Below are 26,341 nucleotides of genomic sequence, written 5' to 3'. Positions count from 1 at the left end.
TTTATGGGCCATTGAATAGCAAATTTTGACATATAAAATGATTAATCTTTTCTGCAGTGCTTTCTCCTTTCCTGTTGCCCACATGCCCTACAAATAAGCTCATCATCCTCACAGAAGTCCTTGTGTGTCAATGTAAAAACTCCACCTCCTTGGTAGGGTGAGGCAATGGATAGAACAATGGCTAAGTTATTGAATAACCCAGATGGAATGGTGGTTACCACCTTTGGGAGGAAAGCACCTCTGTTTCTGAGGACTGACATTTCAGGGTACAACGTGGTGAATGGTATCTTAATGTACAGTGTTAGCAACACACTGACCGGACACCTAGTAGAAGAGACAGCAACGAGGAAAAACGGTCCTAATAGTTATAATACATGATGAACAAACGTTAAGGGGCTCAAACAGTGCACCCATCAAGTTAGAACCAGAGTTAAATCTCATTTCAACATAAGAAAGGGAGTCGAGGGAACATATAGGTTAGGCCTTTCAAGCACCACAGAACACTTGGGGACTTCAGAAGTGGCGGTTAATCTGGAAGACAAAGGGGGGTAGACAAGGATGGCAGTTTCCCCTTCAACCCACCCACAGCACACCCTCCAGTGGCTAGGGAGGAGGAAATGGATTAAATGACTGCATGGATGGACGTCCTCTACTCTTTCCATGGCCTCTGTACTGACACAGGATGGGTTCTGGGTTTGCTGCTGTTCAAGGGCAGCTGGCGCTGGCAGAAGATGCGCCCTCTCTCAAAGCCTCAAAACTTCCTAAACCCATGAAAGACTTTCTTATGGGGATGCAGAGCAATGGAACAGGCTATAGCAGAACTAACCTTAAAACGTTCCAAGGATGAATCAGCCTTCTCCCAAAATTGTTTGGTGCCCTAAGAAAGGGAAAGTCCGTGAGAGGACATCGGAGGAAAACCCATAAGTTCTAAGCCAAGTGTGCCTGCAAACAGATACTGATGTGCCCACAGACTTGTCAACCGAATCAGATGAATCCAGTCTTGACTGGATTACTTGTCCAGATGCTGCTTGACCATCACTGATGAGGTATGAAAGTAGACCTGGACAAGATCGGGGATGGGAGTGCCCACTATATCCCACAGTGTACATATACAGTGTCCTCCGAGGCATGCAGCATTTAGAAACTGGAGTGCTAGGTTTCCTGCTGCAAAAATGTTCTTGGCCCAAGCCTCCATTTTTTTCGATTCCCTATCTGCATGGGCTCTATGGAACGGACCAGGGGACAGAAAAGAAGAGTAATGAGGCCCATGTAGCAAGGCTTTCAAGGAAAAGGGTGCTCTGACAAAAATAAAGGGTCACCCGGGGCAGAGCTATAGTTCCTGCTGATTGACCTATTAATGGCTGTGGCCAAGGATGGCTTGAGCCTTTTGCAGCAAGTCTAAGGTTTAGACTCACTGAATGGAAGAAGCACCTCAAGGGTGTGGATTGTGGGCTATAGGACCTTTAGGAATGTTTGAGTTAGTTTCTACTGTAAGTGGAGGTAACTCCAGAACGTCTGTAGCCTTTCGAATTATTGAATGGTAGGAAGATGCACATGTCTTAGGGGGCCTTGCTGGTTCAAAACTGAGTCCATACCAAACAAGTCATACAGAGAGAGTTGCTCTCGAACTTCCTTTTCTTTTCCTCCAGGTGACATTGTGCCTTCCTCCTAGACATATACACAGGTGCCAGAGGTTTTGAGCCAGTAATGGTCTGCACTGAAGCCGGTCTAGGGCAATGATGGCATCAAAACAACAATTGGGTTTGCTGCGTTACAGGAGACAAAGACTGATGTGGGACCAGCATTGGTGTGCCTCTTAGAGTGTCAAGGAAGTGGCGAGAGGCACAAGGAAAACCCCACTAGCGGGAATCCAAAGAGCATTCCTAGATGTCCCTTGAAGCCCAAATGTGCAGAAGAGAGGATCACAACATGCCTTGAATACCTTGACATAGCATTGATGTATGGCAGCGGATCAAATCTAGGTGCCAGAAAGTACAGGTACAATTGAAGAGCTAGAGCCAGCTGTGGAGGCGCTAGAGTTGGGATTTCTACCAGTGTGAAAAGCCTGGACCTAGAAGCTGAGCATCCTCAACAAACTCTTGCCCTGAAGAGTAATCCTAGGGTGTCTTGGTAACTTACCTTGTTTGTGCTTGTTACTTCTTGTGTTTTTGTGGTGGAGCCTTCACTCCAATGACTCCAGGAACCTAGTGTGGTGCTTGCCGTCTGTCGATGATTTCCTTGGGCTTAGCCATAAAGAGCTTCACTTCCAGCTCTTTTTGGGCCATACGGTGCCTATTCTGACATGACTCGCTGGACTTCGAGCCGTGGTGAGAGTGTAGGCACTGCAGATGCATAGCAAACCTGACAGAGTTCAGTCCCAGACCGATTAGGACGGGATAAAGTTGCATTAAAACTGACAAATTGTTGTGCAGAATCGAGCTCTGGGACCGTGTGAAAGGAATCTGACATCGGCATAAGGGTGTGGGTGCTATATGAAGTTAGCCGCATCACAGGAATATCACTTCCGGAATCACACAGAGCCGGCACTACCTACCATTGGGAGAGAGCTACGGAGAAAGGTTATCAGTATTCAAGAGGTGATGAATCTGCAGGTAGGAGTATGCATCATAAACCCGAGTTTTGCCCAGTGTAATGTGCATCACCATACCATATGATGGATGTCTGCTACTGGATCACCATTCCTAGGCAAGTTGACCGCAGCAGATTTTGGATAGCTGTTTGAGTTTGAAATACCTTCCAGGCAAAAAATTAAATAACTGCATTTCAAATCTTACATTTCTCGATACCTAAGGGGTGTGCTATAGTAAGTGTCCAATCCCCCACATTTAAAACCAGTCCTTTGTCTAGTGATCACTTTTGGTAGATCTACTAAATCAGTTTTGAGTCATGTCAATAAGGGATTTATAATGCGCCGTCACCATTTGTTTGGTTTTTAATAGTATGCCCATTATCAGGTCTTGGCAAAAATCTGCTGTCACATACCTTGCCTTACCATGGCTTTTAACGCAAAACACATTGGGCCATCCATGTTACCTTTTTGTACGTCACCTCTAGATAACTTGGTACATGCTAACCACCAAAAGAAAGGTGATCGTGAATGACTACATGTCGTCTTTTACCCATACCAACTATTAGCTATGAAACAAGTAAACACTGCATAAACAAGCTGCAAAAAAGACGTCCATTCAAACTCCATAACAGTCCTGGCTATGGTTCCAGGTAGCACAATGAGCTCTATTTTTTGAGGTTTAAGAGTTTCAAAGGGTGGCTGCCATGACAGACTAGCCATCTAAATAACATAATGCACTTAAGGGCACGAACACTACACAGCCCTCCCTCCTCCCAGAATTCGGACTTGAACAGTGAAACAAATGTGGTATGTACATTTACTTGATTTGCTTTTCAGTCTCTATATTGCACATTGCAATATTAAATGGCATTTTTAAAGTGTATATTGTGTCAAATAGTTGATGTTTAAAGCATAAATGCTTATAGAAAGAAAAAAATGACAGTTGACAATATATTACATTAATATGAGTTGTTGGTAATTGCTCAGGGTGCCTTTAATACCATAGCTTTTTTAGCTTTGGGCCATTATAGAAGAGGGTCATGCACATGTAAATCAGTAGTGATCCAGTTGTAATACTAACAGTCCAAATCAGTAATCCTAACCACATATCCTATAAACGGAAATAGCAGGAAATCACAGATGGGTGTCAGCCTTGTTCGACCTCGCCACTGAGGTGCAGCTTGATTCCTAATGTTACAGGGCGGAAGGGGCCAAAGGCAGGGAATGCCCAATAGCAATGAATAAGGTGACTTCCGAACTGCAAAAAAAATAGGTGACCGAAGCATACACTTGAATTTATCTAAACTACTAATTGCTCCAATCACATTTCATATCATCATTGTTCCGACTTTTTTTCTCTTCTTTGCTACTGTAGACCACCACATGTTCATCAGTCTAATCAGTGAGGTGCAGTTTAATTCCATATGGTCCAGTGAAGAAGGGGCCAATGGTGGGGCATACCCAATACATAAGGTGATACACAAACTGCAAAAAAGGTGACTGATGCATATACATTTAACCTATTCATTTTTTCTAGTCACATTTCATATCGTCGGTGTTCAGACGTGCTCCCCTTTGCTACTGCAGGATGGGAACCACCACATGCCAATCAGTCTTGATCCTGTTTGCGCCAACATAACTGTCCTACTGAAACCTCTAGGCCAGGTCCCTTTGAATGGTAACACGCATAATCATGTATGTTTTGGCACTGTTGGGCTTCATCAGTGCGATGCAGTTTGATTTAATATGGCACAACGAGCTAAGATCAGGGCACAACCATACCAATTAAAATGACTCGTGTAAAATACTCAAAATAAAAGAGCAAGTGAGCAATAAATCCACAGCCTTGATTGTGCCCCAGGGAAATCACCAGTGTCAAATTTAATTCAAGAAATCCATTACTTTGCTTTTCTAAAGCATAAAGGGCGGGCAGCAACATTAATGCAGGCAAGAAGCTGTAGCCAAAAATACATTTTGAGGTTTAAATTTTGCAAAGGCATAAACCTGAAAACACCTAAATCAAGTTAATTATTTTATAATCATACTCTTCTTAAGTTATTTGCTGCTCTTTAAAACACAGTCATGACATACGTGAAGATATTCGTTAAATCAAGTAAAGTAAGGAACAAAATACAACCCAGTCCCATTAACACTGACATACTTGTGTGAAAAAATATTAAAGTACCTCTGATAATAAAATAATTTCCTTCCAATATGCGATATCGTCTAGTGGGTGCAGGTCAAAGGCTGCATCTATACATGCACTTAAACTGTGTGTAAAGTAGGCGACAGTCTGAGTACTACACATCCATTAGTTGGACCTCAAAGTTGCACAGTATACACCACTGATACTGTTCCTGCCAAGAGGGGTCTGATCCTTACACTTATACACACACACACACACACAGACACACACACACGAACAGAGGATGTACTGAAACAAGTAGTTGGACAGCAAAGCAAATTTTATGAATCAAACATGTTGTGTCTGTAAATGTTTACAAACTGTAACGTATATTGTGATTGAACTTAAATACATTTATGGGTATATGAATGGATATCGCTTTCAAAACACAACAATAAATAGCAGTCAATAGCAGCCAGTTAGTGTATGTAAATATTTATAAATTATTTCAGAAAACAATAACACATGGCTGAAGCAACTGGAAAATATAATCAAATCCGGTAGTTCAAGGAAATCACTTGTTTTTATAAAATTTGAACGACACTAAATTTTGCTCATGGAGAGGATAGTGGCAATAGGGTTGTTGGTGACAACCACCGCATGATTCTGCATATTTTTTCAAGGCTAGATCATTTTGAGTTGGAAGCATTACACGTCCCAATGACTACAGGTTTTACTTCATTCCTTCTTATACCCATCTGTCCTATCTTTATATCATACGCATCTCTGATCTCCCGAGGAGACTTGACATACTGCTCAATCCTACATTGCCCTGCACCAATATTATGAAGTAGGTTTTACAGAAGGGACCCCTCCGACTCTCTCAAATTCAGTAGTGAATATGTAGTATCCTTCCTAGACCTAACACCACTATAATTAAGTTGTGTCCAAGTTCTTCATTAACCTTAACTTGATACAATGCATAACCCTGAAATATTAATCACTACTTACTAAGGCTCACATAATCTCTTCTACAGACTGAGAGGCCAATAATCTCAGTGAAGTGCTGGTCAGAGTCAACAGTAAATAAATGTGCAATGGACTCTGTTTCAAAATCCCTTCACAATTATAGTTCTAACTTTTCTAAACAGACCTGGTCATGATGGTTTAAGTTGCAATTTTAGCAGATTTAGCTATTAAAATTCCATAAAAATCTTCCAGATTATATGCTTTCCTTGTAGATTGCCTAAAGTAGATTTTTTACTTGGTTGTTATTTATGCTGTGCATGTCGCAAACCTAGCAATCTCTAGGTGCCTGGAACTGTGTTGACTGAAAAGCAAGATATACAGGCAATGTATGTTTTAAATAAATGTGTCTTTGGTGCTTTCTAAAATTATAAAAAGAAGCAGGCAGGTCTGATTGGATAGAAAATTCTACAACATTGGGCCTGCATTGCAAACTTACATTGAATTTCACGTATAAAGTTAGACACAATGATGAGCAAATGCCCGGTACATAGAATGGCAGACACATAAGGATGAACTTTCTCTTCAAGGCCATAAAAACATTGATAAGTCAGGTATGTATCTTAAATACTAATCTATTTCTGACTGTATGCACGCAGTGGCACTCCAGAACTGAAAAGACCGGGTCTCTCCTTCTCGTGTCAAAAATAAGGCATTTCTTGGTTCTGGATGTACAGAAGTCACTAGCATGACTGCAGTCAATCAACGTACAGACTTTTCACATACTCAAGCCCACTACCTATTGAGGTTGTTTGATTTGAATAGATAATGTATTATGCCTCTTACGCTGATGACGCTCAGATAGTTGTATCTGCATCCGCTGAAGTCAGCCTGGTGGCTAACAACTTCAATAGTTGCCTAAGACACGTCTCAACCTGGATACAGGAAAACTGGTTGAAGTTGAAGTCTGATAAAACATAGGTAATACCTTTCGGGAACAACCCAGACGTTTAGTGTAATTCTTGGTGGCTGCATAATCTCAGAACTCTTCCCTTGTCCGGTTGGAAAAGCTAGACATTTGGGGCACTATCTGATGCTCAGTTGGGCTTTTCAGATCAGATCAACTCCATTCCTTCATCCTGTTTCTGTTTGATTAACTTGCTGAAAAAGATTTTCTCATTCATCCCTTATGAGATGTAAAAACTGTGGTGATTGCCCTTATGCTATCAAGGATTGATTATTGCAATTCTCTGTACTTGGGCATTAATAATCGCTCACAAGCTAAGTTGCAATACTTACAAAATACAGCCGTCAATTTGCTTCTTAAAGCCCCCGGGGTTAGCCCTGCAACTAAGAAAATATGGGATTTATATTGGTTGCCCATCTCGGACAGAATAAAATGTAAGGCCCTGTGTATTACCTACCAAGCCTTAAATGGTGCAAGTCCTCAGTACTTACAAAATACTTTTAAATGGTACACACCACAGCACAAATTAAGATATTGATGTAATAAACTGGTAGTCGTACCAAAGATCGATACAATAAGATGGGAAGGCAAAAGGTCCTCGTTCCTGGCTTGCAAACTTTGGAACTCTTTGCAGTGTCCATTAGATCTCAAGCTAATCTTACTCTTTTCAGAAAATTGTGGAAAACATGGTTCTTCAGCTACTATCCTAAATAGGTGGTTATTCTACTGTAGTCTAATTGCTGCTAGTGCCAAGACAGCTCGGTATTTGGGTGCTTTATAAAATTATAACTTACTTAAAGTTTATGACCTACCAGTTCAGACAGCCAGGAAAACCCTGTAAAAAGAGGACAGTTGTTCAGAAAATTGACAGTACTGAATAATTAAGTCTCTTACTTGTGTCAACAGAAGGACCACTTGTTTTTAACTTTAATTAATTACATTGTTAATTTAGGATCCTTGACAACATGTCTAAGGTTCAGTGGTCTGTCTTCATGTTATACAATAAAATAGATGTTGCACAAACTTTCTTACTCCACTTTCTTCTTGTTAAATGCATCACCTGTTCCATTTCAACATCTTTCAAAGCTGCAGGGTCTTCAATGCTCTTTATTTCTATACAGGGATTGGAATAGTTACAAGTATTATCTCAACTGTGTTCATGACACAATTATGGTGTGTTAACCACTTTGTTCTTCAGAAAGCTCCTAAAATAATAAATCCAAAAGCTAAGAGACATTATTGGATGTGTGTTGCCTCCGAGAAAGAGATCCTTGCATAAAGTGACGTGTTAATTTATTACTGGTGTTGCTAAACTATACAAAATAAAGTCACTTCAACCAAGTATTAATAGCAAAATATATCTGGTGCAAGTGTTTTATGTCTCACTGTATGTTACCAAGAAGAATCAAAAGTTGCTTATCTCCTTTATGTATACCACTCAAAATTGTCCTTCAATTTAGATGTATGTCTTAATTTAAATTTACTTTTGAAACTATTTAGGAACAGTTATCATCCATGGTTTGACCAACTGAACTACAAAATAAATCATCATTCCTAATGTCCATTTCCAAATAGTTTCACCACAAATCAAGCAAGGGAGGTAACTACTCAAAAAAACAGTGGCAGCATGTGTGCATGGCATGGCTTTGAAATTTTCTGATTTCTATAATATTGGAATCCAGTTCTGATATAATGTACTATATACATTTTGCTTTTTCCATCTTTGATTTCAATGGCAACACCAGCTAATCGTAAGTTTAAACACATTAATTTCATGTTGAAGTTAATACTGTTATGCATATGATAACACTGTTCAAATCATGAATTATTACACTTCACCGAAAACAGTTCAGCCAAGCGCTTTCTGTAAACATAATAACTATCCTCATGAAATCTTCTGCTCTGTGACTCTGCATTTAGTGTGTGTTTCCGCATGGGTTTTCTGATGTTTGGCACCCCATGTTACGTGTTTTTACTTGTACTCTGAATAAAGTTCCATCTGCACACATGCATAGCTTGTAGCGTTCCCAGCCATCATCATAAAAAAGCTCTCCTGCATGGGAAGTTGGTAATCTGGATGTACTGACCATTACTGATCCATTCAGGATAATGCTTTGATCCTAGAAAAGGGAAGATAAAAAAAACAATTACTTTCTTGCAATGTACAGAAACTGCCTGCAAATAACGACTAACAACCTATAATCTGCTTACAGTTTATATGGAATGGTTTCTTACCTGTAACTCCAGTTCTCTCGTAGGGGTATTTCCATGATAGTCATAAGCACGGAATAGTTCCGCGCGCCTGCGGGGACCCCGGAGCACTGTTGTGTAGTATATTCTTAAGTGCAATCATCAGCTCCTTGACAAAAAGGTCTGTGAAAAACACTTGAGAATAACAAAGCGCAGCCTATGTGAACAGCTACACAAGCCAAAATTGTTAGAAGAAAAAACAGTTGTAGTGTAAATTTCACATTTAAACCTCTATTTATTCTATAAATACATAAATAAATACATTCTCATATTTTATTTACACCTCTCATGAGAATAAAACAATGTAGGGCAGTGTAGCCCATAGGCTGCCATTATACAGAATGAAAATAGAGCTGTGCCTTTAAGAAAGTAAAGTCTTCCTGTTTCCCATCATGCACAGCAAAAGGCAGTTGCCTCAGTTCTTTTTTGGAGGCTATTAACCTGACATGAAGAAAAACAAAACATTTGTTGGAGTACCAACCTCCATAATATTCATATTCTGTGTCAACTCCACCGGGGAGGAGGGAGGGTTGCTTATGACTATCATGGAAATACCCCTACGAGAGAACTGGAGTTACAGGTAAGAAACCATTCCTTCTCTCGTAGGGGATTTCCATGTATAGTCATAAGCACTGAATAGAGTAGCAAGCCCATCCCCATAACCGCGGTGGAGTAGATATAAGAATACTGAGAAAAAACATGAATCATGCAAACAAATTCTTGAGCAAAGCCTGTCCAACCTGAGCATCTGCCCTAGCGTCTGTATCAAGGCAGTAATGCTTAGTAAAGGTATGGACCGACCTCCAAGTGGCAGCCTTGCATATTTCTGCCAAAGGGACATTTCTCATCAAGGCTACAGTAGCTGCTTTCCCTCTGGTAGAGTGGGCTTTTGGCCTACCACCAAGGGATTTGTTTGCTAACTGATAACATAACATTATACATGAAACAATCCACCTGGATAAAGATTGTTTAGATGTGCCCAAACCTGTTCTGATTGGGCCATAGTTAATAAAAAGCTGTTGTGATTTTCGTAAGCTTTTTGTCCTGTCCAAGTAAAATTTCAATACTCTCTTTACATCCAGAGAGTGCAGAGTTCTCTCAGCAGGAGTAGCTGGATTCTGAAAGAAAGTCGGTAATGAAATTGTTTGGTTCACATGGAAGTCGGAGACTACCTTAGGTAGAAATTTTGGATGAGTTCTCATTACCACTTTTGTAGAATGAAAAACCGTGTAGGGTTCCTGCGCGCAAAGGGCCTGGATTTCGCTGACCCTACGCGCTGAAGTGATTGCCACTAGAAAAGCAGCTTTCCATGTGAGATGCTGCAGCGATGCCTTTTGTATCGGCTCGAATGGCGTCAGCATCAGACGTGATAAGACAACGTTCAGTTCCCATGGAGGAGAAGGCTTTCTAATGGGAGGAAAAACCTTCTTTAAACCTTCTAGGAAATCCTTAATAATCGGCATCCGAAAAAAGGACGTTTGTGAAGGACTCTTTCTGTATGCCGTTATCGCCGCCAAGTGAACTTTTATTGACGACAGTTGTAAGCCCGATTTTGCCAAACTTAACAGGTATGGCAGGATAGATTGTTCTCCACAGGAAACCGGGTCAATGTTGTTGTGTAAACACCAAATGCAGAATCTCTTCCACTTGCTTGCATAGGCTGATCGTGTGGAAGGGCGTTTCGCTTCCTTCAGAATTTCCATACAGTCCTGAGGTAGGTTCAAGTGTCCATATTGCACTAGCTCAGGAGCCATGCTGCCAAACTCAACAATGAGGGGTTGGGATGAGATATCTGTCCTCTGAACTTCGTGAGAAGGTCCGGACGATATGGTAGCCTGATGTGTGGTTTGAGTGACCGGTGAAGAAGGTCTGGGAACCACCACTGGCGTGGCCACTCCGGAGCAATTAGGATCATTTTGGTCTGAGCATTGGACAACTTCTGGAGGACCGCCGGAATCAGGGGAAGCGGTGGAAAGGCGTAAAGAAATGCTCCTGACCAGCTTATCCACAGGGCATTCCCCAGTGTCCCTGGATGGTAATATTTGGAGGCGAAGATTTGGCATTTTTTGTTTTCTGGGGTTGCGAATAGGTCTGTAGAGGGGGTACCCCAGAGTGCGAAAATGGAATGAACGTCGTCGTCGTGTAGTACCCATTCGTGGTTCTCGTTCATTACCCGACTGAGGGCATCCGCTTGAACATTCTGGATGCCGGGCAGGTGAGTTGCCACTAGCGACAGGTTCCTGGCTAGAAGCCAATGCCAGATTGTCTGAGCCTCTCTGGATAAAACTCTGGACCTGGTGCCTCCTTGTTTGTTCACGTAGTACATAGTGGCCACGTTGTCTGTCTGAAGAAGGAGAGTTTCCGTTCTCAGAGAGGGAAGGAAGGCTTTGAGCGCAAGGTGGACTGCGCGAAGTTCCAGCAGGTTGATGTGATAGAGACTCTCTCTCTGTGACCACTCGCCTTGGACTCGAAGATGTTCCATGTGCGCCCCCCATCCGAGCAGTGACGCATCTGTTACGATGGTTTGAGATGGAGGCCGTTGTTGGAACGGAATCCCCACCAAGAGATTGCTGGGTAAGCACCACCACTTCAGGGATTGTAGGGTGTGAGGAGAAAGAAGGACTTTGTTCTCCCAATCGTCCCTCAGTTGACACCACTGATCCTCTAGATTTTCCTGCAATGGTCTCATATGGAGGCGAGCATTGGGAACCAGATGGATACAAGACGCCATCGAGCTCAGTAGAGAAGCTATTATTCTTGCAGTGGCTTGAGGTCTTTCCTGCAGTTGTTTGCATTTTTGGAGAATCGATAACCGTCGTTCCTCCGAAGGAAACACCTTTCCTAGCCTGGTATCTACAATGGCCCCTAAGTAATGCAACCTCTGAACAGGTGTTGCTGTAGATTTCAGAAGATTGACTTGAAGACCAAGTTTTTGTAGCAGTTGTAGAGTCCATTCGAAATGGTGCTGTGCCTCGAGACAGCTGGAGGCCTTTATGAGCCAATCGTCTAAATAGGGGTAGACGAATATTCGCTGTTTCCTCAAGTGGGCGGCTACTACCGCCATGCATTTGGAAAAAGTTCTTGGCGCTGATTTTAGGCCGAAAGGTAGAACTGCAAATTGGTAATGGCGTTTTCCGACGGTGAACCTTAGGAATTTTCGGTGTTTCTTGGTTACTGGGATATGAAAGTAAGCGTCGCAAAGATCTATCGCACATAGCCAGTCGCCCTGACGTAGATGTGGGTAAATTTGGTGTAAGGCTAACATCCTGAATTTTTCTTTGCGAATCCATTTGTTTGCTGTCCTCAGATCTAAGATGGGACGAAACTCTTGTTTGTCTTTTTTCGGTACAAGGAAATATCTCGAATAAATCCCCTTCCCTTGTTGGCTGATGGGAACGGGTTCTATGGCTCTTTTCTGCAATAGGATATTGACCTCTAACTGCAGAGCTTCGAGATGGTGGTTGGCTGTTTTGGGTGGAACAGATGGTGGAGAACTGGTGAATCTGAGAGCGTAACCATGTCTCACAATATTCAATACCCAGGCGTCTGTTGTGATGCGTTGCCACTCGTCCAGATGATTTGCGATACTTCCCCCTACCGGAGTGGGTAACGGAGGAGGGGGAAGCAAAGATTCAGGGCTTAGACGTGGGAGCTTGTCGAGGTGTCTGGGTCTGAGGTGTTGAACGACCCCTTGTCGACCTTCTGGAGAAGCCCCTCTGATGCTGCTGCTGTTGCTGTTGCTGAGGGCGTGAAGACGTCCAATGTGGAGCCTGATACCTGTGGGTGAACAGTCTTCTTTGATATGGGCGGAATCCTTTTCGCTGTTCCTTAGGTCGCTCCATGCCTACCGCTTTCAGGGTATCCAGCTCCGACTTCATTCTGGCCATCTCATCATCGGCATGAGAGCCGAACAAAGTGGAGCCTGAGAAAGGCAGGTTCTGTATCCTCTGCTGTGCTTCGGGTTTAAGCGATGTAAGCCGCAGCCATGCATGTCTCCTGAGCGCTATTCCATGAGCATAGTTATGTGCGGATAGTGTTGAAGAATCCGCCGCAGCACTTATAATCTGGTTAGAAACCATAGCTCCCTCGCTCACGACCTCTAGGAAATCTTCCCTTTTGTCCCTAGGGAGATGCTCCGCGAACTGCAGTATAGAGTCCCAGAGGGATCGATCATATCTCCCTAATAAAGCAGTGGCACTGGCTGCTTTCATGGTGATGGATGCCGTCGAGCATACTTTTCTTCCTGCAGCATCGATCTTTCTGCTCTCTTTGTCTGGGGGAGCAGAGGAAGACGGTGACGTCGAATGCGATTTCTTCGCTGCCACTATAACTACCGAGTCTGGTACTGGGTCTGACCTCAAGAATAGAGGATCTTGCTCTGGTGGACGGTACTTTTTAATGAGTCTGGAAGGAGCAGACTTTGTTGTAGCCGGCGTGAGAAAAATGTCCATTGCTGGCTCAATAAGACCCGGAACCAGTGGAAGTAAAGGTCGTGAAGATGTCCTTTGATGCAAGGTCTCAAAGATCACTGATGTCGATGGGGCCGGAGCTGCTAGCGGGATATTCAGCTTGGTTGCCCCTCTTACTAAGACCTCCTGAAAAGTGTTGACATCATCTATGGGAGACACTCTTGGGGATGGTGAGTCCGATAAGGTTGGAGAGTAGTCTCGTGTGGACGATGAAGAATGTCCATGATGTGATTCCTGACGACGGTGCCTAGAGGTAGATGTACGCCTCGAGGAATAACCAGAACGCCCTGCAGATCGCGTTGGAGTCCTCGGAACAGGTTCTGGAGGAGGCGCCGGAAGAGGAGCCGTAGGTGTTACCGGCGTCTGTGGTAACGGCGACTGCCTTTGCTAGAGCTGTGGCGATGCTGGAAGTAGGATAAGCGAGGCCGAGGATTCCGAGGTTGTATAAACCCTTCTAGGCCTCTTAGATGGTCTTCTCGACGTTGAAGCACTCCTCGACGTCGAACTGCGGTGACGGTGAGTGCCTCTAGACGTCGACTCGTCTCGCCGCTGAGAATCTCTCGACGACGAACCTCGACGTCGGTGCAGTGACGGTGAACGCCTCCGACGGCGAACACTCTCTCTCGACGGCGATCTCCCTCGCCGTGTCGACGGCGAGCCCGACTCGGATCTCCTTGACGTTGACTGTGTTCGCCGTGTCGACGGCGACCCAGATCCTCTCGACGTCGGGTGTCTTCGCCGCCTCGACGGCGAAATAGCTGTCGACGGCGAACGATGCCTTTTTCTCGCCGGCGAAGCACTCCTCGACGGCGAACATGTTGGCGCCGTTCCCTGCTCCGACGTCGACGCTCTCGACGTCGTCGGAGATCTATGTCGTTTTTCAGCAGGTCTGGAAGGAGTCATGGAGGAAACAGGTTGAGCCCTGGTAGAAGTCTGACCTTCTCCTCGCTCTGTAGTGGAATGGCCACTTTTTCTCCTGTCCTCTCTCGCCTGAAGTCGGATCTTCTCTCTATCACGAAGGGTTCTTCTAGAGAAGGTTTTACAAATGTCACACGACTCCGGTTTGTGGCTGGATGGAAGACAAATTATACAGACCCTATGTGGATCTGTTTTAGCCTTCTTTCTTCCACAAGAAGGACATTTATCAAAAAGTGAAGGCATTTCTAACTAGAAAAAACCTCCAAATTCTGTCAGAATTTGACAGAAATCAGTAGAAAATGATCACTCAAAGGTAAAAACGTCGAGTGAAAATGAAATTCAGAAGATATTTCAATGAATTTCTGTCACAAAAGCTTTTGTGAGGTAGAGCTCAATGCTTCAGGGTCCTGTCAGCAGGAGCCGGAAAAAAGAACTGAGGCAACTGCCTTTTGCTGTGCATGATGGGAAACAGGAAGACTTTACTTTCTTAAAGGCACAGCTCTATTTTCATTCTGTATAATGGCAGCCTATGGGCTACACTGCCCTACATTGTTTTATTCTCATGAGAGGTGTAAATAAAATATGAGAATGTATTTATTTATGTATTTATAGAATAAATAGAGGTTTAAATGTGAAATTTACACTACAACTGTTTTTTCTTCTAACAATTTTGGCTTGTGTAGCTGTTCACATAGGCTGCGCATTGTTATTCTTAAGTGTTTTTCACAGACCTTTTTGTCAAGGAGCTGATGATTGCACTTAAGAATATACTACACAACAGTGCTCCGGGGTCCCCGCAGGCGCGCGGAACTATTCCGTGCTTATGACTATACATGGAAATCCCCTACGAGAGAAGTCATATTCCCTTAACTATGCTTTAGCTTTTTAATGACATTTCCACTAGTAATGATCTTTACATGCCAGTGACAAGTCTTGGTAAATCCCCTCACTACTTTTGTCCTCATCAATTATGGAAATGCATTATGGACCCACCACTGTTTCTGTGATTAAATACTTCAAGGTACTGCTATGTCTAACCTGTATAGCCAAAATGGTTATCAAACAGCTTCTTTTGAAAATACTTGACCAGGGCACATTATACAACACTCATGATCATTATGTTAAAGTCAAACTCTAATTTCTTTCTTTTTTGGTGTACATGCTTGAGTTCTTCAACCACAAGTGAAATGGGTGTTATGTAGCCTTTGCACCATGCTGACCATCTTCTCTAGCTGATACATATTTTTCTTTATTCCGGTTTAAAACATGGCCTCCTGAATGAGTCACAATACTGCAAATATCAGTGACCCACCTAAAGATATCAGTTAGGGCTACAAAGGCTTCATAACCCTCCTGCCTTGTTGTCACTCATCTGAAGGTGAGTTTATAATATCACCCTAAGTACCTCTTACATGACAGTAGCAAGCCCTTCTCCTAAAATGTGTTTGCTTCTATAGATTATTACATATTCAATATACATCATTTTGTGCTTATTATAAACGCATAATTTGTGGCACACTCTTCATCCCTAGCTTTTATAAATCTCTTCTCATTTGTTTTTTGGTCCTGCCAAAATAGCCACTACGTACTAGTGTTATCGGCTCAGTAAAGAGAAACATAAAATATTTAATACTTTCAATAGGCTTAATTAAATTGGGGGATATCGGCAATACAATTTTAATAATATTATCTCTATCTTACAGAGAAGGTCTTTTGCATGGAAAAAGGTGTGCTCAATGAAAGTGTCTCCTGTGCTGTTCTGGTACATCTTTTCAATGTCAACAACAGGAAAGTGGAGATACAGGTAGTGGTCTGACTGAAGTGCCTTCATTGTGATCAGTGCCACATGACACCATATAGTAATACATAAGGATGGAGTCACTATCACTAAGCAATGGAAAGCGTACCTTACGAATACTGGTTTTGATACCAAAAATTTCAAATTTTTTTTTTAGACTTTTGACTGTTTCAGTCTCTTTTAGTATATTAACTGTGAACACATAAATCATAGAAGCTGAAAAAAGTCACTCGGTCTGGGTTATTGTCGAAAAGTTCAACTTAAAATGTTCCTACATGTGATAGCAGGAATGAAGCTTATTTCTTAAATGGGGCATAACAAGATCATATCTGCTATGCAAAGCAGATTACTTTTCCTCTTTGGGATTGCTGTGCATCCACTGCAGGTTCCAGAAGCTTTTTTTTTTTTAAATTGCTACTGCGGATTTACCAAGAGCAGACTGTACAATCTATTATCACCATGAAAGGGTTATTGCTGGTTTTTGAAGTCTTAGTCCCTAGTCATGATTTCAAACCAACTTCAGGGGGTGAAGAATTGTGTGAGAAAACAAGACACCCTCCCAAATCCTCAAACCTGCTCATTGAATAACTCCAAGCAAAAACACTAAGCATATCACTTAAGCAGTTTGAATTTGAAAAAAAGAGCATCTAAACAAACGTTGTGCTTGGGTTTCACATGCAGCATGGCCAGTTGCTAGAAGAACAAAAGACAAAGGAACCGTTTACTTAAAGAACAATAAAAATACAGGAAAATTAGAACCAGATTTTAAGACCTCTGTGTTTCAGTCTGTACAGCTAAAAAACAATTAAAGAGGAAAATACATGATTCCTACCACTTGGTCCTCAGGTTCTTGTGGGGTGCTGATAAATAAGGAACATATGGCTAGGAATGTAAGATAAGAACAAGATCTCAATAGGCCAGGAATTGGGTTCAGTTGTTTCAGAAACCACCATTCATCAAATCCGAGAAAATAGACTGTTACCTGATCGCTCTAATTAGCCTTAAGCCACGCAGTATTAACAACTGTACATTTGTAAATGTTTTGTAGATATTTATCCCACGTCATTCCAGAGTTACAAGCCAGGATAACTCAATGATCCATTCCTTTATGGCCAACTTATTTCTGATGATCCTCTTTTCTGATATCTTCTTTTGAATTCACACTTTATCATATCTATAATGGATGCATACTTTGAGAGGTCATTACTATGTTATCGTGCATGTCTGACACTAAACTTACATACCTGCTATAAAGGGTATAGTTTTGATAATCCCCAACATCACTCTAAGCTCAGCTAGTTGGGAGACGCAGGTACAACTGTAAACTTCTTGGTGATAAGCACTTACATGAGTATCAGCTTCAAACAGCTGTAAACGTTTAGTTTTCACCAGTAATACATGGAAGGAAATCTTGTGTTTCATCAGCAACTGTTTATCTATTGGATAGTTTTATGGAACGCTGTGCACTACCTTTTGGTCATCCTAAAGCCCAGTAGTTGTGCTACAGTTGTGATGGGTATGCTAGGGTACTAGTGTAAAAGGAAATAGCTAACCCAAAATACTTCAGTCACAACCCCCAGTTTATTTGGCGTTCAGCAGTACCTAAGGAAGATCACTAAGGTTTTTCAGAAGCACCTGTAGATCGATTGTGTCCTTGTATTAGTGTTAACTGCATTGTAGTAGTTTTAGGGCTCCTTGGGTCACCACATGTTGAGTTCAGGTTTTTGTTAGGTATGCTCTAGTTCTAGCTGCTGCCGGTATCCTAGCCCTATGCACAATATGCACACAGAACTTTAACTTGATTCTCACTTTGAGCCAGCAGAGTGCTTTCAGGACTCCCCCCAACCCCCCCAAATGGTCACACTTCACGTCAAGCGCAATTCATGGCTTTGAAGACCGTGTAAGTGATATTTTGGGTTTCCGGTTTGCAGTGAAACTGATACAACTGTGAGTACAATAACACCCCCCCCCAAAAAAAAAACTTCACAGTAAAGAGCCTTCAATGTACATGTGTGGCCGAATACATTGTATCATAGGCCCCCAAATCTAATAAATCACCCTTTTCTCCAGTCACTCATCAACCAGTTGACACTCTGTTGGAGGCGGCTTGTTCAGGTTGGCTAAGGCTGGGCCCTAGCTATGCAGAACTCACTCCCGTCAGGGATAGGTGATTACACTCACCGAATAGCCTGGGCTCACCCTAGGGTAGCTTGGCAGAGAGCAGTCAGGTTTATCACAGGGGCAATGCGTAACGCAATTGCATAGGAACACCTCACAACAATTACGCTGAGCGTCACAAAAGACACTTCACACAAGGTGTATCTAAATACGTTTTTTATTCAACTTACACATTAACACAGCATGAATAACACTGCACTATGGGCAGGAATCACAATTTGAAACAATACTAGCAGCCCTAGGCTCAACATTTGCAGTATGCACACATGAGAAAAATAATACATTCCCTCCCAGGACCCACATGAGGTGCCAAACGTTGTTAGCACGAGACCCACCCTAGCCATTACTCCAATTTAATTATACACAGTCCTAGGGTGCACCCTGGTTCACAACAGGAGCAATATGTACATAAAGTGCAATGCAGCACTTTAAATTAGCTCCTTGGCCTGGGCTGCACAGGTAAACTCTAATGTCAACTGTGTAAGTTCTGTGGCAAGCATTACCGTGTCTGGCAACACCGTTATACATGTAACAGTCATCCACAATCGCTCCCACACACTCACTCCACACGGCCAAGCAGTGCCACAGCTACTAGGTGACTCATAAATTACGCACTCGCATACACTCGCTCCTAGCACCCTAATGCGGTGCCCTGCTATCTGGCAGGTTAGCTGTCACTGTGCTCGCAGACCCCCTCCTTGGGTCCCAAACCCTTTCTCCACCCTTCAACTGGTCCTACTACCCTTCCTCCCACTAGCTGAAGATGCAAACAGCCTTTCACCCGGGGCTAGGCCGCACACACTTGTTCAGGCACTCAGGGACACTATGCGGGGAAAGGAAGAGATACCAGCAGGGCAGATAATCAAAAAATGGAGGTTTGGCCACCACTTAGGAAGTTCACTGAGAGGTCTCCGCACCGTGCCTTCCGATGCAGCCCTGGCCAAAGCAAGGGGGGGGGGGGGAATTGGGGGACACACGCTGGTCACAGTGGCAGCCAGCCAAGCAAGGCACTCTAATACTCAAGAGTTAACAAATCCCGCAGCTCCCTGGGAGGAGGCGCAACATCTGGGGCACGATGAGTTGAGAAGCCCCAAAAGGGTCCCGGTTGCACATGAAGAGATACAAATCTGCACCTCGTTGGGATGAAGGTCCTAGGTTGGGTGCGTAAAGACTTGAATCATACTGGATGATTCTGATCACAAACACAAATTGGTCAATGCCATATCTTCCTGAAATGAGGCACAACGTCTGATGCACAATGACTCGAGTCACACCAGACAGGTTCCGATTGCACATACAAATTGCTCAGCGTCGTGCCTCCCTGGAATGAGGCACATCATCTGGTGCGCAATGACCTGAGCCACACCAGACAATCCGGTCAAACATAAAAAGAATTCCACTCACGTACCTCCCTGGAATGAGGCACAACATCTGATGCACAATGACTTGAGTCGCCCCAGACAATCCTGATCGCCAACACCAAGTGCTCAATGTCGTACCTCCCTGGAATGAGGCACAACGTCTGATGCGTGATGAGAATTTCTCAGAATTATTCTTAGCTGTGGCCTCCCTCAGTTCTGCCCATAAAACCTTCTGATGCAACAATTTCTTGCCAGCTAACAAACAGTTATAGTCTCTTCTCCACTCTCTGAAATTTCCTTCGCCAGCGCAGCTATCATGGCGTCGCACTAAGGCATAGGAAACAGCTCTTTTCATCTTCGCACACTCCTCATCATACCAGCCTTTCCATCCCTGCCACTTCCCTTTGTTAAGGCCAACTACTTTCGACACTACAGGCCTAGACAACAAGACCATCAGCTCACTTACCATCTTGTAATATGTGGCTAGGATCGAAAAACTATCACTGGTCGGGGCGTCTATTATAAGTGCTACATAGTTGGCCACTATGTATTCAAGCTGCAGAAGTTCTTGCAGATACTCACCATATTATCTTATTCTCCTTCTACAATTAGATGGGGCAATCGCACACCCATAATCACAGCCATGTCAAGGACAGACTCCCAGGCTTCCACATTAACAATTACATAATCAATAACTGAATAACTTCTCCCACACTATCGAAAGTTGCATTAGCGGCACCATCCTACATGGTGCGACCATTAAGAAAGCGGAGTTAGTAGTTATGCAAGAGATTGGTAAATGCCTCAGTCTTTCTTGTGGATTTGAAGTGACACATAGCTGACTCAGGGATTCCTAAGCAATGATCTTAAATTAGAATTTCATTATTATTGATGGCATCACAGGGTTGCATATTAAACTCTCCATAGATCACCATCAGATTCCTACCATTCTTACCCCCCTCATTGATTCACCGCCCATCAAAGCCCTTCTAACACTTCCAGTATATGTGGAGCAATCATTCCAGAGCTCCTGGACCTCCTGAGACCAGTGTTTTGGAATTTATATATTCTGAATGTCAACCACCCCCCATCCACATTAATGCAGGCAGAAAATTTAGGAGCAGTATGTACAAAGGAAGTGACAAGATGGAGAGAAAAATCCTTCTTTACTCAGTCAAATCTCACTCTGGGAGAGCTTGTGAGTCGCTGGCCAATGCTGCCGCTATTCATGACCAATCCCCAGTCATTCCTGTGTTTCTTCTTGCCCCAGTTAAGAATCCTAATTCACCTACTATTTTTGTTAATAGTAATGGTCAAGTTCTCACGCACTGTACTGCCAATAGCCGGGGACCCCTCATTGCTCTCTCTACTATGGGTCGGTAGGCACATGTGCTATCAGTATTCAGCATACCTATATTACTCCTACACTGCTCATCCAGGGCTGTTCCCTCTTGACAGGCACCAGAAAAGGGCAGCACATCGACCCCCAATATATGAAAGGAGTCCATCTGACTGAGAACCAGTCTGGCTATACCAGGCAGTGCACATTCGACTAAAGCAGAGGGGCAGGGAGGAATGGGACCATCTGAGGGGGGAGTAAGATGGTCATGCCTCCCACCATGGATGGGCCGCTGTTGCTTAGTCCCCAGCTTCACTAGATTCATATCGCTAGAATAGAGCACTCAGTTCTGGGACTGTGTAGAGGAGGACTAACAGTCTTTATTGATTTAAGGGTTAAATTAACCCAACAACTGGGAAAAGGTTGATAAATTCCAGACAGCACCCACCATTTCTTCTTCCAGGCAGGATGCCAACAGAGATAGTAATGGAATCATAACATGGGCCGTGGCCTTCTATGCTAACAATGTTTCTAGTCATTGGAGGCACAATAAATGATGAAGCATCTGGTTGAGCCGGAGGGGTACTTCATGTTCCTTGACAGTGCATGCACCTCCATACTCAGGTTGAGCTGCCACTATGTCCACAAGGCAGGCTGCCCTACTGCCCTACTTGTGTCCTTCCATGCAACTGCTTTATTCCTAAAACCTTTTTTCTTCTTGAGCATCCTTGTCCTTTTAGGTTGCACTAAGTGAGTTGCCTCTCCACTCAAACCTCCCAAACTTCAACTGCCTTGCAAGAGGGGGTTGAAAAAATTTCAGGAACCCCCACATAGCCCGAGTTCTCAGTCATCAGCCGTGGATGGAGAGACTGAATTACAAGCATCTATACTCTCCACGGTTGGCAGGTCCTTATGGCTAGCAGATGGATTCGCTCCACTGACTGAACATCCCTTAGAGATGGAAAGCAACCATTTTAGAGAATACGCTGGAAAAGGTGTATCCCTCTTCCCCTTTTTTGCCGCATTCCACTGTTTTACCTCCAGCTTTACCTAGTGGCCCGGAGGTTCACACCTCTAACTTATCCATACTGCCGGCCAATACCTGTTTAGATTTAGTAGTGGCGAGAATGTTTTCAAGGCTGCTAGCCATGTATGGAGTGGCTATCCCTCCCCATTGTGACAACCACATTACCCCCTCCACAGCCGCAGGCACCGCCAGCACAGAGAGCAGCCATAGACACTTCATTTTGGTTTGGCTCTCAGTTTGGACTGTAGTTTGCATCTGACCAGTTATTCCAGGCGGGTCATTCATTTTAGGTGTCAGAGATTTGATTTGGCTGTAGCCAAGGGATTCCTCCGTGTAACACAAAGATTGATGCGAGAGCAATATTTAGTGGATCAATAGCCTCAGAAATTACAATTCCTTGCGGGGACTCTGCAAGTATAGGAGTACCCCTCAAGTACAGGCTAGCAAGAATACTCAGAAGTATGGAGTCATCTAAGCAGAGCCCAATACTAGAGGTGATAGTGCCATTAACAGATTTAATGTCAGGAGTGGCCTCCGCCCAGGCTTCCTCAAAACCGCCATCTAATATAGATGGAGCGTCAGGCAATCCATGGAGTTCAATCCACTTACACTTGCCTTGTTTTAAAAGGCTACTATACGACAAGGTACATCTGGTAGTGTATATTCACGGAACATAAGGGAACTTTCACTCATAATGTCACTTTTCCATTTTTCATTTGCCATCTCCCTGACAGTTGACTGGTACCATTGACTCTCTGTTGGAACTACTGTGGAGCAAGACCTCCAACTCCTTCCTTCCCTGACGCAGAGCCACAAAATTTGCTTCCTTTGAAATATCAGTCAAACTTTGTTGGCTTTTAGATGTAACACATGACCTTCCATAAGTCTGCTAACACATGGGCACAAATGCTGGGGATCCAGAGGGAACAATTTCAGCATCTCAGGCAACTCTGGTTTCACTTATTCCGTCTAAGCTTCCACCGGAGGGTTCTTCTCAAATATCCTCCAAGACACACCCTGTGTCATTACTTGCTCCTGTGACCCTGCTCGTTCAGCATTCCCCTGCAGGGGGGCACCTTATCCACCTTCTGATAAAAGTTGGTTATTAGCCCCAAGGGAGGTTTGGAAATGGCATTGGTCTCTATGGCCTCGTCACAATTAGGATTACTGGTGCCCAGTAGGTTACCAAGGTGGGAAGTGGCAGGCCCTGTAGAGTCGGGACCATTAGAGGGCATCAACTACCTCTGTCACAATCCTGGGATCCTTCCACCCAAATCCTTTTGCATTAGAATGTGCCATGATCAACCTGCTAAACACTCTCAGTGAGAGCCTTGGAACCATCTCTCTTGCACTATTACTTCGCCTGCTCTTTAAAGTCATATTTCTACAACATCATGTGCAGCAGCCAGGCCTCAATTAGTAGTACCTGACTGTCTTGATGTCCAATACTGCAAGCAGCTATGTGGCTTACTGTGTTGAAGTCACACCGTGACCAAAGTATCCTGCAGTGCACGTTGGAATTGTGAAAATTGCTGCAAAATCCACCACACAGATTAGGGTGGCGGGGGAGCATACAGAGTGGATCAAGCCGCACTGAGGCCTAGCCTGGCAGCTTCCGCGCCTCTCCAGCTCTACCCTAGGACCCTGGCTCTAAAACCACAGCCACAAAACCGCTCCATCCTTAGGTTCCACAGGTCATACAGCACACTCAATATTTCCCACTGGATGTATGGGTCGACGTGTGGGTTAGCTGACATATCCACACGTCATATATAAGGCTCTCTTTTATCCGTCCTGCAGACCCCGTGTACTTATATCTTTTAAGTCCTTAAGCACTTACCCCCACTGTGCTCAATTCTATTCCTTATTCAGTAGAGTGCAGGGAGTGCGGGGGCCTCAGAACACCCCAACTTAACAGGGCCTTCTTCTAGGTGCTTGATATTTTGCACTTGGGGTGGTTAATTTTAATTATAGTTTTAAATATACCAGCAACCACAGTGCAAGTGAGTAGTAGACAGAGGCATCAACAAGCGATAGGTAGAGAGCAGGGGGTTCAGAACTAACTGGTTTATCTGACAGCAAGTTTGTTTTGAGTTGTTCTGAGTTACGTTCGTATTTCAATAAATGATTTTAAACTTGCCTTTCTTTTTCCATTAGAACAGCACAACAGCAAGGCACAGCATAGCATAATCTTCGCCTCTTAATTTACCTCTGTTTCCAGCTGCTACTCCATTGGTTGTTGTCCTAACAAAGAACTAGAGTGTGCTGGGTCGACATGCAGAGGTTTCATACTCTCCGCACCACCCGCTCTCGCTGACGCCTCACCTTACCGTCTTGTTTCCTTTGGAGCATAAGGGTGGGACGCTGCGTTGCCTACTCCTTTCCGCTGGCTCTATTCCGTGATCCCCATGAACTGCAGAGAAACACCAGAACACCAAAAGCTTTGTTGCTCCGTTCTGATCTCACTTCACTTCACTACAGTGGCTCCACCTCCACAGTGTCACAATGTCTCAGCCTCCTCACCTCACAACGCCTCAAGCCTCCTCACCCACAACATTTCATCCTCCTTAGCCTCCTCACCCACAAAGTCAGCCTCCTGAGGGAAGTAATAATGGTGCGGCCATGCTGGAGTATGGTGGTCAGAATAGAAACAACCCAAACTAAACGGAAAAGGAGCTGGAGGAGCGCTAATTAGTGTGGCAAATAATAAAAGTATATGGTATCATACACACAATAATTACAGAAAAGAGGAGAGAAAAGAAAAGAGAAATAAAAAGAGTGGCAAAGTCAAAACCATAAGAAAATGAATGAAACGCAATACCCGCAAATTATTACAAAATCAAAACAGCATACAATAACGGGCCAGTCAAATGCAATTAAAGCAGAGGTTGTTAAACTGCAATAGAGACCAATAAAGAACAACTGTATAAACATAAGAAGCTACAAACTAATACATTGTGATTTATAAACAACATCAGTAATAGAAAAACAAAAATGACACACAAAAACAATCACCACCTTAGAGACTGCGCTGGAGGGTCCGTGGTAGTCCCCATAGAAAGTAAAAAACAAGAAGGGAAGGTCCCACCTCTAGATAAAGAATCAACACCAGCTGTCATACAAGCGCAATCCAGTCTTCCATCCTGTTGAGGCCTGTATGTAGACTGCTTGTGCGCAGAATGCATTTTAGTTCTTCTTTGAATAGCTGTGATGTCCACACCTCTAGAGCGTGGCTTAACTATGGGAGTCACTTGCCATTGCAAGTTGTTTATTGTGTGTCCGTTTTCCTTGTAGTGGTCAACCAAGGGTGCATTGGCTACTACGCAGTGTAGACGACTCCTGTGCTGGCAGGTGCGAATGCAAACCTTTTGTGTTTAATGTATATTTTGTTGCATGGACGCTTAATTGCATAAACAACATTCATTAGCTGTGTTGCAAGTCGAAAATTGGTTCAGAGTCATTATAACATACTTATACGCAAACTGTTAGGCCTCAATCGTGAATTGACATACATCGCAATTACCACATTTAACATGTCCCATCAGCGAGGGTAATCCTCATATGTCAGTGTCCGGTTACCTCCTTTTGATGGTACCCCTGCTCTAACCAAAAGGTTTCGGATGTTTTTGCCTTTGTGGAACGCAAAGATGGGGCATTCAATATTAAGTTCACCACACATTCAGAATAGGCCATGTTTAAGGATAATTCTTTTTTGGCCAGTTTGGAAACTGGAGAGAAAGTAGTGACACAGACCAGGCAGTTATTGTCTTCTTTCATTTTCGGTGTAAGGAATACTTCTCTCGGCAATACCATGTTCTTTTCATAGAGGTGTTGGCCTCCAAGAAGAAGTCTTTTTTGGAAAAACAGTTCCTGCGAACACGGAGGAACAGAGAGAATAGTCACAAGTCTCTCAATGCCCCTGAGTGGTGACTTGTATATGAGAGGAGAGTAGTTCTTTCTGTGGGTTTGCGATGTAATGATGCAAATAGTTCACCATCATGTGTCCTCAAAGAGATCCCCCCCAAAAAAGAAAATCGATTTCTGATTGGCTATGTGTGAGTGTGACTTTGAGACCACTGCTGTTGGAATTAAGCCTCTGGCAATCTCCGTAAAGGTTTCTTCAAAGCCATGCCAGATTTTGAACATGCCATCCATACATCGTTTCCCGATGGTGATGTTATTGTGGAATGGGTTATAATTTGAGAGGATAGTGTTAACCTCTAGGTCATCCATGTAAAGTATGCAAAATTGGAAACAAAAACCACCCCCCATAGAAGTTCCTTTAATCTGTTGGAAAACGTTGCAATCAAAAAAGCAAATGTTCCTAAGTAAGACATAGTACAAGGAGTTGTA

General features: G+C 43.5%; 1 protein-coding gene across 2 annotated transcripts in view; it reads right to left on the bottom strand.

Moving 5' to 3' along the window:
• Window positions 1-5,037: 5,037 nt before the first annotated feature.
• The window catches only part of SGCB (sarcoglycan beta), a 210,123-nt gene continuing 188,819 nt past the window's right edge, over window positions 5,038-26,341 (bottom strand). For both annotated transcript variants that reach the window (XM_069201429.1, XM_069201438.1), the window contains exon 6: window positions 5,038-8,768. In XM_069201429.1, coding sequence (XP_069057530.1) covers window positions 8,565-8,768 — 204 coding nt within the window. In that variant the 3' untranslated portion in view covers window positions 5,038-8,564. The remainder of the gene's footprint in view (window positions 8,769-26,341) is intronic.

Source organism: Pleurodeles waltl, chromosome 1_2 (assembly GCF_031143425.1).
Source record: "Pleurodeles waltl isolate 20211129_DDA chromosome 1_2, aPleWal1.hap1.20221129, whole genome shotgun sequence".
NCBI classification, from domain to species: domain Eukaryota; kingdom Metazoa; phylum Chordata; class Amphibia; order Caudata; family Salamandridae; genus Pleurodeles; species Pleurodeles waltl.
The sequence above is the reverse complement of the archived record's forward strand: the minus strand, read 5'-3'. Positions and strand labels throughout refer to the sequence as shown.